This window comes from Trachemys scripta, chromosome 8, assembly GCF_013100865.1.
Source record: "Trachemys scripta elegans isolate TJP31775 chromosome 8, CAS_Tse_1.0, whole genome shotgun sequence".
NCBI classification, from domain to species: domain Eukaryota; kingdom Metazoa; phylum Chordata; order Testudines; family Emydidae; genus Trachemys; species Trachemys scripta.
In genome coordinates this window covers 4,170,539-4,184,018 of record NC_048305.1, presented here as the reverse complement: position 1 = coordinate 4,184,018, position 13,480 = coordinate 4,170,539, and the positions used below count along the sequence as shown (strand labels likewise).

The window sequence follows — 13,480 nt, the reverse complement described above, 5'->3', positions numbered from 1 at the left end:
CTGGGGATAGGGAGACAGCTGGGGGTTGGGGGGTGCAGGGACCAGGAGCTTTGGGTGGCTGGGAGGGTGACCAGCAAAAATCGGGACAGGGAGGGGGGTAATAGGAGCCTATATAAGAAAAAGACCCCCAAAGTGGGACTGTCCCTATAAAATCGGGACCTCTGGCCACCCTAGGGGGAGATGCTGGGGAGCAGCCAGGGGCTGCCCAGAGGGGCGCTGGGGTGCAGCAGGAGGAGAGCAAGCACCCAGGCTGGAGCAGCCCAGGCCCGCAGCCAGGGTGCTGGTGCCAGCCCAGGCTGGAGCCGCACCCCCGAGCTCCTCCCTCTCCCGCAGGCGCTGCCCCTTTAAGGCGCTCCTCCAGCCGCCGCGAATTGCATCAGGCGCGTGCGCGCCGCCGGCCGGGGCCGTCCCCCTTTCGGCGTGCGCGCCCCCTACCCGCCGAGGCGGAGCTGGCGCTGGAACGTGCGCGCGCGGCGGCAGGCAGCAGGCCGGCCGCGAGGAAGGGGGGGGTGGTTGCGCGCGCGCGCTCCCGTGCCAGTCGCGTGGTCTCCGTGCTTCTCCATATTGCTGCAGCTGGAGGGGTGCCGCGGGAGGGGGAGCTGGTGCAGGGGGCCCCCCCACTTGCTCCGGGCTGCGTGCGGCTGAGCAGGGCCCCGCCCGGCGGGGGGAGCGCCTGGAGCCGGAGCGGGGGGGACGCGGCGGCCGGCCGGGGGCGCCGATGGCGACCCAGGTGGAGGCTCTCCTGCCCGGCAACCCCCTACTGCCCGCCGAGGAGCACGGGCTGCTCATCAAGAAGCCCCAGGAAGGGGCCCGGGAGAAGGGCGAGCCCCTCATGCCCCACGGGGAGAAGGCCACCGCCGAGGAGGGCCGCGGGGGCGCCCCGGACAGCTGCCCCAAGGGGGGCGGCGGCGGCGTGGCGGGGGAGCCGCCCCGGCGGAGCGCGGCGCCCAAGCCCCCCAGCATCAAGCAGCAGAAGGAGGAGAGCAACAACCAGGAGAAGGAGAACCTGCTGCAGCAGCGCGCCGGGGGCGAGAACCGGCTGCTGGGCGAGGCGGGGGGCAGCAGCGGCGGCGAGGAAGGCGGCGAGCAGGGAGGAGGCGGGCGCAAGGAATTCATCGAGGCCCCCCCCGCCCAAGGTGAACCCTTGGACTAAAAACGCCCCGGTGGCCGTGGTCACCGTCAACGGACAGTCCCCCCCAGGTGGGTCCGGGGGGTGACCCTGAGCCGCGGCGGGGTGCGGGGGGAGGGATCTCTGGGCTGCAGTACGGTGACTCGGGGGTTTTTGTTCTCTTCCCCCCCTTACCCCACCCTAGTTGGCTCTGTCGCTGTTGGATCGACCCCCTGCCTCGGGGTCCTGTCCCCGCTCAGCCCCGGTGCACTAGCCGGGGGAGTAAGCCAGGGTGGGGGTGCGTGGGGCTGGGGGCAGCCGGAGGGAAGCGTGATCGCAAGGCCTCGGTCTCGCACACGCTCGCCCAGAGCACACAGGAGCTGCCTTTTTTATGAAAGGCCTTTTTCCCCCCCACCCAGGGACATAATAAAAATGCTGAGAAGGGGGCCCTCGTCTGTGTGTATGGAAGGGGGGGGAAGGTTTGTTCGGAAGAGATCACTCCTCCCCCCAGTTCAGCGTTGCCATATTTCCCATATTGTAAATGCTGAATGAGTCTATTTGGCCTGGACCAGAAAAAGAAAGAGCCCCCCCCCCCAATGCCCTCGCCAGCTGTCTGGATTCGAGTGCCAAAGTTTGCCAGGGTGCCAAGAATATGGGGACTCGCTGGCTGTAACCCGGCGTGGGGAGAACGAAACGTGTCATATGGCCTTGGCGGTCGCATGCCGCCGCTCTCCGCCTTCATCCTAGCCGGACGCACGAGGGGTGGGTGTGGGGGGGGGGTCATCTGGGGAACGTGGATTTAGGATTTCTGTAGCAGCCCCGGCTCTCTCGGGAAAGGGGAGGCTTCTTGCAGCCTGTGGGAGCCATGAGGGCGGAGAGCATGTGTGCGCAGGGGAGGGGGAGCGGAGCCCAGCCCCGGCGGAGCGGCCCGGCCCGGCCATGCGGCTTTGCGGCGGGGGGGCTGCTTCCAGGCCGAAGGTTCCACGGCGCTGTTGCAACGTTCCAGGCCGCGGTGCGAACGTTCCACGGCGGAGGACTGAGCGTTCGATCTGGGCAGCGTGTGTGGGGCTGGGTGGCTGCGCTCGGCGCTTCCTCCCCTTCCCGGCATTCCACTGCAGCAGTAAAGACAACGTGGTTTCTTCTGCTGCGAGCATGTGATTCTCTCCCCCCCCCCCTCCTTCCCCCCGGCTCACCGCGGGGCCTTCTCCTTCTCCCCCTTTCCCGGTACGAATCGCCCCCTCTCCCGCCGATTTGCGCCCCAGCAAGAATCTGCAAAGCCTTAGAGGGTGACAGACAAGCTGTGCTGGAGGGGGCGCGAGGGGGGAGGGAATCTGCCAGCCCTGGCCCGGCCCCCCCCCCCCATTCCCTACCCCGCTTCTCATGTCTGATCCAGTGCACCATTGATCGGAGCACGCTACACTTTTTTTTTGGGGGGGGGGATTCCCCTTAACCCCCACGTGTTCTCCGTGCTCACAGCGCCCTGCGTGTGTGCGAAAGGTAGTTCTCTCCCTCCTCCCCACGTGTGCGTATTCCTCTGTAGCTGAATGCGGCTGGGCCCTTGACTCCTGTCTCCCTTGCTTTGCTGGCACAGTGACATGTAGGCCTCAGTCCTTCATTTCTGTGCAGTTCCAGAGCTGGAAATAAACTGGAGAGTGTAACCCTCCCTTCCCAGCATTGAATCTGTGTGGAGGATGGGAAAGGGAGGGTGAATATGCTGGACAAACAACCCCCCCCCCCCCCCCCCCCCCCCCCCCCCCCCCCCCCCCCNGGAGAGTGTAACCCTCCCTTCCCAGCATTGAATCTGTGTGGAGGATGGGAAAGGGAGGGTGAATATGCTGGACAAACAACCCCCCCGTACTCCCCCGGCCCCTTTTGGAATAAATCCTTGGCCCAAAGGAAATTCCGAGTAGCTTTCTGGTAATCGTGCATGTTGCAATGCTGATTCTGTGGTGTAACTTCAGCCCCTCTTTCCCCCAAAAGTTACTGGGGTGTGTGAGTGTCTGTGTGTGGTTCAGTTGTAGTTTAGTAACAACTGCCTTTTAAATTGTGCATTCTTCCTCCCACCATTCTTTTTAGGCCAAGATTGGAAATGCTGAACGCTTTGCATTTTCTTGCACGTTGTAATAGATATTACTTCCATCAGGAGAAATAAACTGTCTTAGCATGAAGGGAACCCATACCAGGAGAAAATACTGAGAATTTTAAATGGATATCTCATTTATGAGGGCGCTTTAATTTTTCAGCCTTCCCTTGCAAACTTTAAATTACATTCCCAGCTATGACATCTGGTTTCTCATCAGTGCGTGTGCCATCATTTTGCAAAAGTTGGTACCGTCTAACATGATGAATCATCATAGTTATTGATCTTTGGAAGATGGACAGCTCTGCAGTATCTGCTTGGAATACTTTTTTTTAGTGGGGAAAAGCACATAGGAGATAACTTAATAGTGCACAACAAAAATCTCCATGGAGTCAAACTGCTTTAGTCTGTGAAACCATGGGATGGTATAAGAATGACTTGTCTTAACAAAGTTCTGACTGTTTTGCTGCCTCAGTTTACTTCTTGTTGTATGACCTAAAGCCGATCTCCTCACACCTTCATGCGGAGGTGAGGATTCATAATGCTGCCTTGTTGGGCCATATTCAGTAATGGCCATTCTCTAGAGTTTAGCACTTGTCGCGTTTTCAATTTGCAGTACAAACATTTTGTGATTCAGAAGGCTGATCCAGTTGGTTGTGATGTAAGCAGAACATAAGACGTCATATACTAATTTCTGTGCATATCCTGTATGTAGAGCTTTGTGAATTACACTATTTATCCTAAACGCTAAAGCTATATGACTACATACAGTACTTCTGGTGAGAACGGCTTGAAAGTATACCCAAGATCTGCAATAAATGTCTTTTGACTTGCCTTCATTCTTCTGCATTAATATTTCAGGTTTTAAAGGACGAAAGACAGCATGTTTTGGTATTGGTCCTGTTATCAGGCTGGGAAAACTATTTTTTCTTGGGGGGTGGGGAGAGAACATGTGCTTCAAGAAAGGTGCAACCAGTGTTAAGCACTTGAATTGCCACGCTACTGGGTTTTTCTGGAGGGGGGGAGGGAAAGAGAAACTCCACAACTTATTCTTGTGGGGAAAATTAGTTGTTGAAAGGAAATAATGTTGTAACAACCTGAATTCTGTTCCACTCAGAATCAGAGTATTCCTTAAGGTGTTAAATGGTGAAATTGACTAGTGTGGCATTTTCTGGAGCTTGGCAGCCTTGCCTATAGTTCACACAATACAGGCCTTGTCAGTATTATTCCGCTCTTTTGCTCTTGGGGCATTGTTTCTTTTGCTGCCTATTAACTAACTGTAAAATATTATTATTTTTGTAAAATAAACACCTTTTTTCTCCTAACATGGTTGTCCTAAACTACCCAAATAGACAAATTCATGGCAAAGAGCTCCCTGATGGGCTTCATCTTGAATATATTTCCTAGTATTTGTAGGTTTCAGTCACAGCTAAAAAAGTTCTTTAACAACTTGTGGTAGAGGGTTTCTTACACTCACCAAAAGCTTCTGGAACATTACAAAGCTTGTATGCCCATTTCACAGATACATGTGGGTTAGGTAAAGTTTTTAGGTTGCATGTTAAAACAGCCTTTAAAGGTCTTCCAAGAAAATTGATTTTTTGCACATGTTTAATGGTGGCATTCTGAAGCTCAAATATTTGAAGCAGCTTTAAGTTATTTTTCAAAATACCCAGAATGACTAAGAACTTACTGTAAAATTGTTTTCAAAGCTGCATTTAAGTTCTAGAAGCATAAAGTATCCTAGACCCGATCCCTGCAAGCTAATCTGCTTGGGTGAGCCCTTGTTAGGGTGACCAGATGTCCGGATTTTATAGGGACAAGTCCTGATTTTTGGGTCTTTTTCTTATATAGGCTCCTATTACCCCCAGACCCCCTGTCCCAATTTTTCACATTTGCTGTCTGGTCACCCTACCCCTTGTGGAGACAGAGCTCTGCAGAGGTACAAGGCTCCCTCCACATAAATTGCCTTTGCAGACTTTGGGGCCTTAAATAGTAAGAAAAATCATTTTAACTCCTTCATGCACATGCTATAAGATAGTATAACAGAATTAGGTGACTAAAGACGCTCTTTAGACAAAGGCCTGTGCTCAGGATCTAAGCTTCTAGATACAGTTCTCTGCTGATGGTATTTTAATCCAGACTTGCAACACGCCCACAGTTCCAGTTCTGGGCATTTCCCACACACAGTTGCTTAGTTGTCCCATGTTGTACAGTGGCTTTGAGGGGTACGTGTACTCGGGCTCTGGCGGGATACAGTAAAGCAGGATTTACAGCAGGATCTCCAAAGGTGAAGGGCTACTGCACCTGGTGAGGTGCCTTTTTAGGGATGAGGGCTGTGGCTGAATGATTAAATCTTTTTGGACTTCTAGGAAAGAGGTTAGATCAGAAAAACGTTGGTGTAAAAAAGTTAGGGCATAGAAGAAGTGAATTTGCTCAGATTCTGTTAGTATTGTATGCTCAGAAAATCTCCTTGCCTACAATTTTGAGTAATCATTCATTTGGGGAGTGACTTAGAGGTATAAGGAAGCCAGGGGAAATATTTAGTTGGGCTCTTAAAGATTAGCCCAATGGTAATGTTTGTCAAATGCAGTAAGACTTGTATCTGAATGGTCTCATAACTTACAGGGATTCTGGCAAGACTGGTGATGGTTTCTTTTCTTTTTCTCCTTATTGCGGTCTTGTAACAAGATCCAGGTAATTGTAGCCCCTTGGTACAGGACTTACTACGTGTGCACTTTTATAGTCTAAATAAACAAAGTCAGTAGGTTTTATGTCGCATAGACAACCCTATAATAATAGTGTGTCTACAGAAGAAAGGAAAAATATCTTGCTAAGGAAAAGGGTAGTGCTTTTGTGTTCCCGTAGGTGGCTATACACCAAACTTTATATATAAACTTCAAATATATCAAGATTTTCTTTATCTCTAGATAACTTTTTGGAGAAAAGGAATATGACCGGAGGAGAAGCCTTTAACAAATCTCTTCCTAAAATATTTTGTGTAAATCTTCCCCCAGTTGTGCAGCTGCATACAGCGTTAGCAATGATGTAAGCACTACTGCGGACAGGGTTCAAGTGTTTCTAGCACCCAGTTGTGAAAAACTGCTGCACTTGCTTAAAGAAACATTGTATCAAGGTACTTATTGCTCTTTAAGAACTACTGTACTTTGTTTTACGGCCTCTGTTGAAGCCAAGACCTGCAGGGTTTTCATGACAGTGCCAAAAATGTCTGAGTTCTGTCTACACTAGCTCTTACGCTATTACTTGCCCTGGTGCAAGCGCATTGTTGCTGGAAAACCTGTACAGCATTTTCTAGTGTAGATGTAGCCTGTAGTGGGTTTTTTTTGTTTGTTTGTTTTTTTTAATGCCATTACTAGCTCACTGTCTGGTGTATGCTCTCTTTCTAGCTGATCTTGAAGGCCAAGTCAAGCTTTCCAAAAGACCCCTCTGAGTTCCTTGTCCCATGCATCAATGTCAACTGACTGTTGGAAAGGGCATAAAATAATGTGTGGGTAAGCACAGCTGAGGCTAACTTGCCGCATGAGAGGTGCGGTGCGGGAAGAGGTAGCATAAACCTACACTGCAATTACACTCCCTTTCATCCCTCCCCGACTGTCCATGGGGATGCGTCCCACAAAGGTTTGGGGAGAAGCACTTGGAACCAGCACCCGCCAGGGAGACGAGACACAAGTGAGAAAATTGCTTTGCCGTTGGCACGTTTTCATCTAGATAACTTTTCATTAGACACAAGAAAGTTAGTCACTGCTATTGTGCCGAGTAGCCAACGCTTGGTAATCCAGCACGCGCTGATCTCCAAAGTGTTGGGCAACTCTTCTTCTGTCATGGCATGTAGCTGCGTAGCACTGTTGGCTTTGTTGAAACAAAGACCTAACGTCACAGCAAGAGCTCTGTTCCCCTTGACTTCATTTCTTCTGAACTATCCTTTAGTCCTGATCCCACAACTCAGGTTTGAGCAACTTTTTGCGTAAGGGGACTGGAACTTCCTGCCCTGAAAGGTTAAAGGGCTTTTTCTCCTCCCCCACACACCGATGCCCTTCAGCTTTATTCTGGACCTTTGCTCTGTTCTGCACTGTTTGTTTCAGGGAAGGTTGGGGAATGCAGTGTATTCAGTGAGAGCTGATTCGTAACCCCTTGTTGCTGGGAGTCATGATCTCCCTGATATGACGCTAAGCTCTAGATTTCCAGTACGAAGGAATTAATTCAGGTGATTCTTATCTTTGCTTTAAACCTTTCCAACTTTTTTTTGGCATCACATCTGTGGTACATGCAGATTGTGAAACCGGTGATCATTAAGGCTGTGATTTGCATTGAATACCTAACTCACTTAGGCCCGTTTGAAAATCCTACCCATTACCTATCCTACCTATTTCTGATAGCCACATACACAAATGAATTGAGCACAGACATGTCTGCAACACTAAATGGGTCAACAAGGGTATTGGGTTGCAGGGTTCTGTCCCCCTTTCCTTATTATGATACTTAATCCTTTGGCATTCCAGTAAGTAATGTGACATTGTATTTGGGGCACATCAAATAACATCCTAGACAGGGCGCAGTTTCAGTGCTGAGTAGCTGAAATACAGGGCTGCCTTTATTCATAATTTTGGTTAAATGTTCCAAGTCCTACCTCCTCCCTTCTCCAGGTCCACTGGAACTTGTTATAAGGGCAGATCAGGTGTTTGCACTTTACTGTAATTTTTTTTTTAAAAGGCACAGCCACCATATTTCCAGATGCAGATAATGCCCACATCTGTAAAGGGTGACTTTAGAAAAATGTAAACCTTAGTGAAAAATTAAACCTAGTATTTGCCTAACTCCAGACACTAGAGGATCTTGGTATGCTTTACAAACACAAACTTAAGTTTCACAGTATTCCTGTGGGATAAGTATTACCCCTATTTTACTGTCAGGTAAACTGAGGCACGGGTGTTTTCTTGCTGAGGCCCATGCATTTAACCTTTGGGAGAACTAGGAAGAGAACAAGGTCTCCCAATTCTGTGCCCCCCCCCCTTTTTTTTTTTAACTTCAAGACCTCAATGAATCAGGATACTTGGGTTCTAATTCATTCCCAGTCTGGCATACACTTCCGTTGTGGCCATGGGGAACTCTCATTCCCCCGGTTTAATATTGCAGGCTCTCATGCCCAAGGCTGTGTGACCAGTTGCTGAGTGCTTAATAGTTGCCATGTTTGCTCATATATATGTTGGTTTCACTGTCTGCAGATCTAATGCCTAGTTTGGTATGCAACTGAGGCTCTCTTGGGTATGGAAGGTGTGCTATAAAACCATATTCAGTGAATCCACTGGGCAGGCTGAGCAGTTACTATAGAGCTGAGATCTTCTGTAGTTGATGTGCTAGGACATCTCGTTGTTATGCTGGTAGCTTCAGGACTCCAACATCCCCAGACATCTCCTGTGCTGTTACCTGGCCTAAAGTAGAGGTGTGGCTGCCTTGTACAAATGTGTGCTCTTCCACTTCGTCATGTTTGCATCTGCTTTTGCTGGGTGCTTCACTTCAGATCAGTGTTGTGGTCCCAACTTTGTCTTCTCTAAATCTAAGCATTTGTTAAAATTCTACTGAAAACCTCTGCAGAGCTTTGTACCTGGTGAGCGTATTCTCAACAGTAAATCTGGGGAAGCTATTGAAGGAAAATCCGGTAGCCAATGATAGTCTCATGACCGCTTAGCAGGTAAGCGAGGAGGAGAGTGCAGATGAGAACAGTCTGTAACAAGTTAATGTGCCACAGCAAGACCTTATTTAAAACAGCTGTTTGCGTGTTTGAACGTCTCTGGTCAGAACAAATGGGAGCTGAATGTGGCTGTTGAATAAGTCGGCTAGCAGGGTTCTTTGCAGAGGGAGTCTTGGCTCATGGAAGGGGTGTGTGTGTGTGTGTGTGTGTGTGTGTGTGTCAGAATGGCTGCTAGGCTGAAATGCCATCACAACCTAGAGTGACAATTGGGATTAGCCTTTTGGAGAACTGGGTCTACTGGTGGCCGTACAGAAACTGTGCAGGGTGTAATGGCTTCCTATGCCTGGCTTGGTAGGTATGGTTGTGGAGGCTGGTTTGTGGCCACATTCAGTATCAACATGTTTCTAAATACATGGCTCATCCTATAATGGCAAGTTTTCAGAAAATGTCACTGCCATGTTTTTCTGAACTCCTAGCTGGGGTGCAAAGAGCACATGGTTTGCACTGTGATGGGATGGCTTGTGGAGGACTAGTGTGGACAGATGCCTGCACGGGCCCCTTCCCAAGCTGGCGAATGTCTGCTCTGGGGGCTGAAAGGCTGCAGCATGCCAGTTCCAAGACAGCTCTGAGCTGTTGAGGGTTATAAGGTATAAAAATGAAAAGGGTCTGTGCTTCCCTACCCAGCACCTCATTGTATTTTGATTAGTGTCTGTCACATGGGGTAAGAAGTCCTGCATGCTGTGCTAAAGCAATGCTCCCTGGGTTAGGGACCAAGTTCCCTGTAAACTGCGGCTGTGCTGCAGCCTATTAAGTGCTGCTCAGGCTGGGGCAGGGAGATGCCTCTCCTCGCCAGCCCCGGACCCGCTGCGGCTGGGGGAGAGGCGCTCCGGCTCGGACCTGCTGCGACCAGGGGAGAGATGTCTAGCCTTCGGCCCCAGCCCCGGAGCGGCTGTGGTGGGGAGAGGGAGCAGGGGGAATCCTCTCTCCTTGCCATAGTCCCAGGGCAGCCTGCACCCCAAACCCCTCATCCCCAGCCAGAGCCTGCATCCAACCATCTGCCCGAGCCCCTCATCTCCGGCCCCACCCCAGAGCCCTCACCCCCCACCCCGCACCCCAACCCTCTGCCCCAGCCCTGAGCTCCCTCCCACTGTCTGCACCCCTCAGCCCCACCCCCGCCACATGAATTTTACGTGCATCCATATGGAGGTGATGTCACATACCACCTCCATATTGGTGCACATAACGAAATTTATTCCATACACGTGTGGGGGAAAACTAGAGGGAACACTGTCTTGGAGTATTATGTTATGCAAGGGGAGAGAGGGTAGCTGAGAATTAATGACCTTGGTCTCAGATCTGTACCTTACCTTTACCAGATTAGTAGCTGATTAATACGGCTTTGTTCCAGAAGTTCATTGCAGAGGGAATTTCCCCAAAGCTTTCTTGCATTGGGGTGCTGTGCAACATGGCCGGCAGCTGAGTGTACTTAAAACTTAAAATGCAGATGATTTTCTGTCCTCTCTTTTCTGATCCTCAAAGCCCACTTGATGCGACTCAGCATTGGAAACAATGAAGAGCAGCCATCACTGCAAGACCTCCCTGTGGCTTTGGGCACTTTTGGACTGGGTGATCTAATCGGATCAAATCCATTAGAAATGGAAAAGACCCTTTTAATGCAGTTGTGCCTGTGCACTGGGATTTACCATGGGGGGAGCATGAGCTGATGCTGGCAAGGTCAGCAGTTGCTGTAGTTTGACTAATTCCATTGATTTAGAAACATAGGGTCTGTTTTTCTTTTTTCCGCCTTTGAGTAGGTACGCTTTATGTGTGTTGAATGCCAGTATTGCTAACTTTGCATGTGCTTTTGGGTCTGCAGAGTCAAGTCCCTGATTTGCACATCTCTATAGTATCTGAATGAGGTGGATGGTGCAGTGTTTTAAAAAGATGTGGCTGGCGTGATTGCTCTCTCTAGCCATGTGTGCCTACTTACATTCCTAGCTTCCGGTCTTCCTGCTGTGGTGGAGTGCTGGTAATGCAGTAGAGGTGGGAGAAACTTGTGTGGGGAAACTTGGGTGACAGTCAGTTTCCTGCTCCCCTGAGGTGGAGGTCATGGAGGGGGAACGTTTGTTCTGTTGCTCAACAGTTACCCTTCCAGTCAAATACAGAAATTTGAACTCTAATGGCATCTGTAGAAAGTGCTGGGAAGAGGTTGACCCTCATGCCAATTGTAGACTGTCTTATCTGCTGCACTTTGGTTTGCCAGCCGGGTATCGGGGGGTTAAAGCGTCAGACTTAACTTTTGGGGGTTGGGGAAAGAGGCTTTGGAAGACAAGGTCTGGGTCAAGGGTACATTTGGAGCACACTTTTTCCAGCTGAGCAGTGATGTGTGCCTCTCTCTTACAGAGTCACTTCACAGTCCTCAGTGCACTGGCAGAGGACCTGTGCAACGGAATAGTTTATTTGCTAATAAACAGTCACGGAACCCCTTCTCCTTCCCAAGTGGGTGAAAAGACCCAGCAGATTCTCTTCTGTCCTCCCCGCCCACCCCCTTCCCAGTAGTAGTAGAGTGTTTTGTGGACTCACTGTCTAGTACCTGTATGAACTTAACATGTTTTTAAATACTAGATGCATTAGGCTGTAATTTAATTCTGTTAATTAAAACTTGGAGCTATTCTAAAAGGTTAAAAGGCGAGTGTTGAGAACATCAGGGTTCTTACTGTGCCCATTAAGCATGTTAGGAGACGAGAAGGTTACAGAATTATCAAAAACCTACAGGAGAAGAGGAATGAGTCAGGTTGTTGGTGATAGGAGATGGCTATTAGGTGGAGTTGGCTGTGATAGGATGTTGGAGAAGGGGATTGGGGGAGTTGTATGTCCTACCCACTTTCCCATAGCTTCTAGTTCTAGCAAACTTTGCCCCTCTTACAGCATGCAACAATGTGATTCTATACAAAACTGGCTAGTTCACTGTTGGTCCCCCCCGAAGTCTTCACAATGTTTGAATTCACCACATAGGGGTTTCTTATTCTAACTGTAGTAAACGTGAAACCTGCTGGTCAATATTGCAAAAGGGGTGATTGGTGAATCCCAAACATAAATGACTACACTAATCTGACTCACTATGCCTAAAGGTGAAGAAGTGGAAACAAGCAAGTGATTCAGTGGAGTGAAGTAACGAAAATTGATTTATAGTTTTAAGTAAAATTCAAGGTGTTAAGTAACGAGGTGAAGGGATTCGTACTCATCTCAAAGTGCAGAAAACTCAGCCGCTTCAGAGTCTTCATGGTCAAATGGAACATTCGCTGGGTAATCGGAAGAACAAGAATATCAAATTTATTCGTGCAAGCCAGACACTTTTTATACCACCATGCTAGAAAGGAAGCCATGATTGTATCTTCAAGTCCCTGTTCCAGGCCTTCCTTCTATGATAACATTGCCACTAGTGTAGCACAAGATGAAGTTTTAAGAAGTGGCTGAAGTACTTTGAACCTGTCTGGAGCAGTACATCCAGGGAAAATTCAAGTTGTGCACAAGTTACTGCAAGTGAAGAGATGGCAGAAAAATTAAAGCGAAGAACCAAAAGCATAAAGGATGACATTAATGGAAGATGGGTAGCTGAACGTGAGAAATGTCCTAGTAGTGGCCACCATCAATACGGGGGAGAAACTTTCCTTCTTAAAGCTGTTCCTTTTATCTGACAAGGAAATAGCAGAATATTGTGCACAAGTTGCCTTCTCTGCTAGAAAGGCAGAGAAAAGTTAGATGAGGGATTTTTTTTTTTTGTCATTTGCTCAGACAACGAAAATAGAAAAATTTAACTTTTCACAGGTGCAGTCATTCTGAGCTGCTTAGGTGTGGATGCTCCGCGTGCTGCCTAAACCTTGAGAGAGAAATAATACATAAAAGTTCTTAAACCACGTTGTGAAAGTTCAAAAATTCCACCATTGGCATCACGGATGGTTGTGTGAAAAGAGGATTGATGTGCCGGCTTCCCAACAGCTGTTGCAATCGTGCTTGGGAAGATTGTGTGTCTTTTCATTTGCATCAAAGTGCAATACTTGTGTTGACATTTGCACTGATGGCGAGAAGGAACTTGATGCAAACGTGGCCCATATTTTAAGCAAGGGACTAAATTTCCAAAAGCAATTTGAAGGAGGTTTCAGAGGGACTTGACAGATTATAGGCTGATAATGCTGCAGTTGAAGTCTCAGTGGAAATCTGACTTGGTCTAATTAACAACAGCAGAACTGGAACCCTACAAGGACAAAATGGAGAAATAATTCAGAGAAACTATAGAACCAGAAATCACATGCAAGAAGGAGGATTATCTGAGGCCTTGTCTCTACCTGAAACTTAGGTCGATCTAGCTACATTGCTTCACACCCCTGAGAGATACCGCTGAGCTGACCCAAGCCCTATTATAGATACTTGCTAGGCCAAGAGAAGATTTCTTGCCTCTCGGGGTGGTGGTGGGTGAAATTTACTATAGCAATGGAAAAGCGCCTTCTGTTACTGTAGCAAGTGTCTATGATGCTACAGTGGTGCAACTGCAGTGATGTAGCACTTGGGTATCAGTAAAAACTAG

At 48.9% G+C, this 13,480-nt stretch overlaps 1 protein-coding gene and 1 long non-coding RNA gene across 2 annotated transcripts in view; both read left to right on the top strand.

Moving 5' to 3' along the window:
• The first annotated feature begins 569 nt into the window (after positions 1-569).
• The window catches only part of LARP1 (La ribonucleoprotein 1, translational regulator), a 70,856-nt gene continuing 57,945 nt past the window's right edge, over positions 570-13,480 (top strand). Inside the window, 2 exon segments of the mRNA XM_034779719.1 lie at positions 570-1,123; positions 1,125-1,200. Coding sequence (XP_034635610.1) covers positions 719-1,123; positions 1,125-1,200 — 481 coding nt within the window. The 5' untranslated portion in view covers positions 570-718.
• On the top strand, positions 2,042-4,513 carry LOC117881906. Its single transcript, XR_004646887.1, has 2 exons — positions 2,042-2,228; positions 3,185-4,513. It is a non-coding gene; the product is annotated as an uncharacterized LOC117881906 (long non-coding RNA).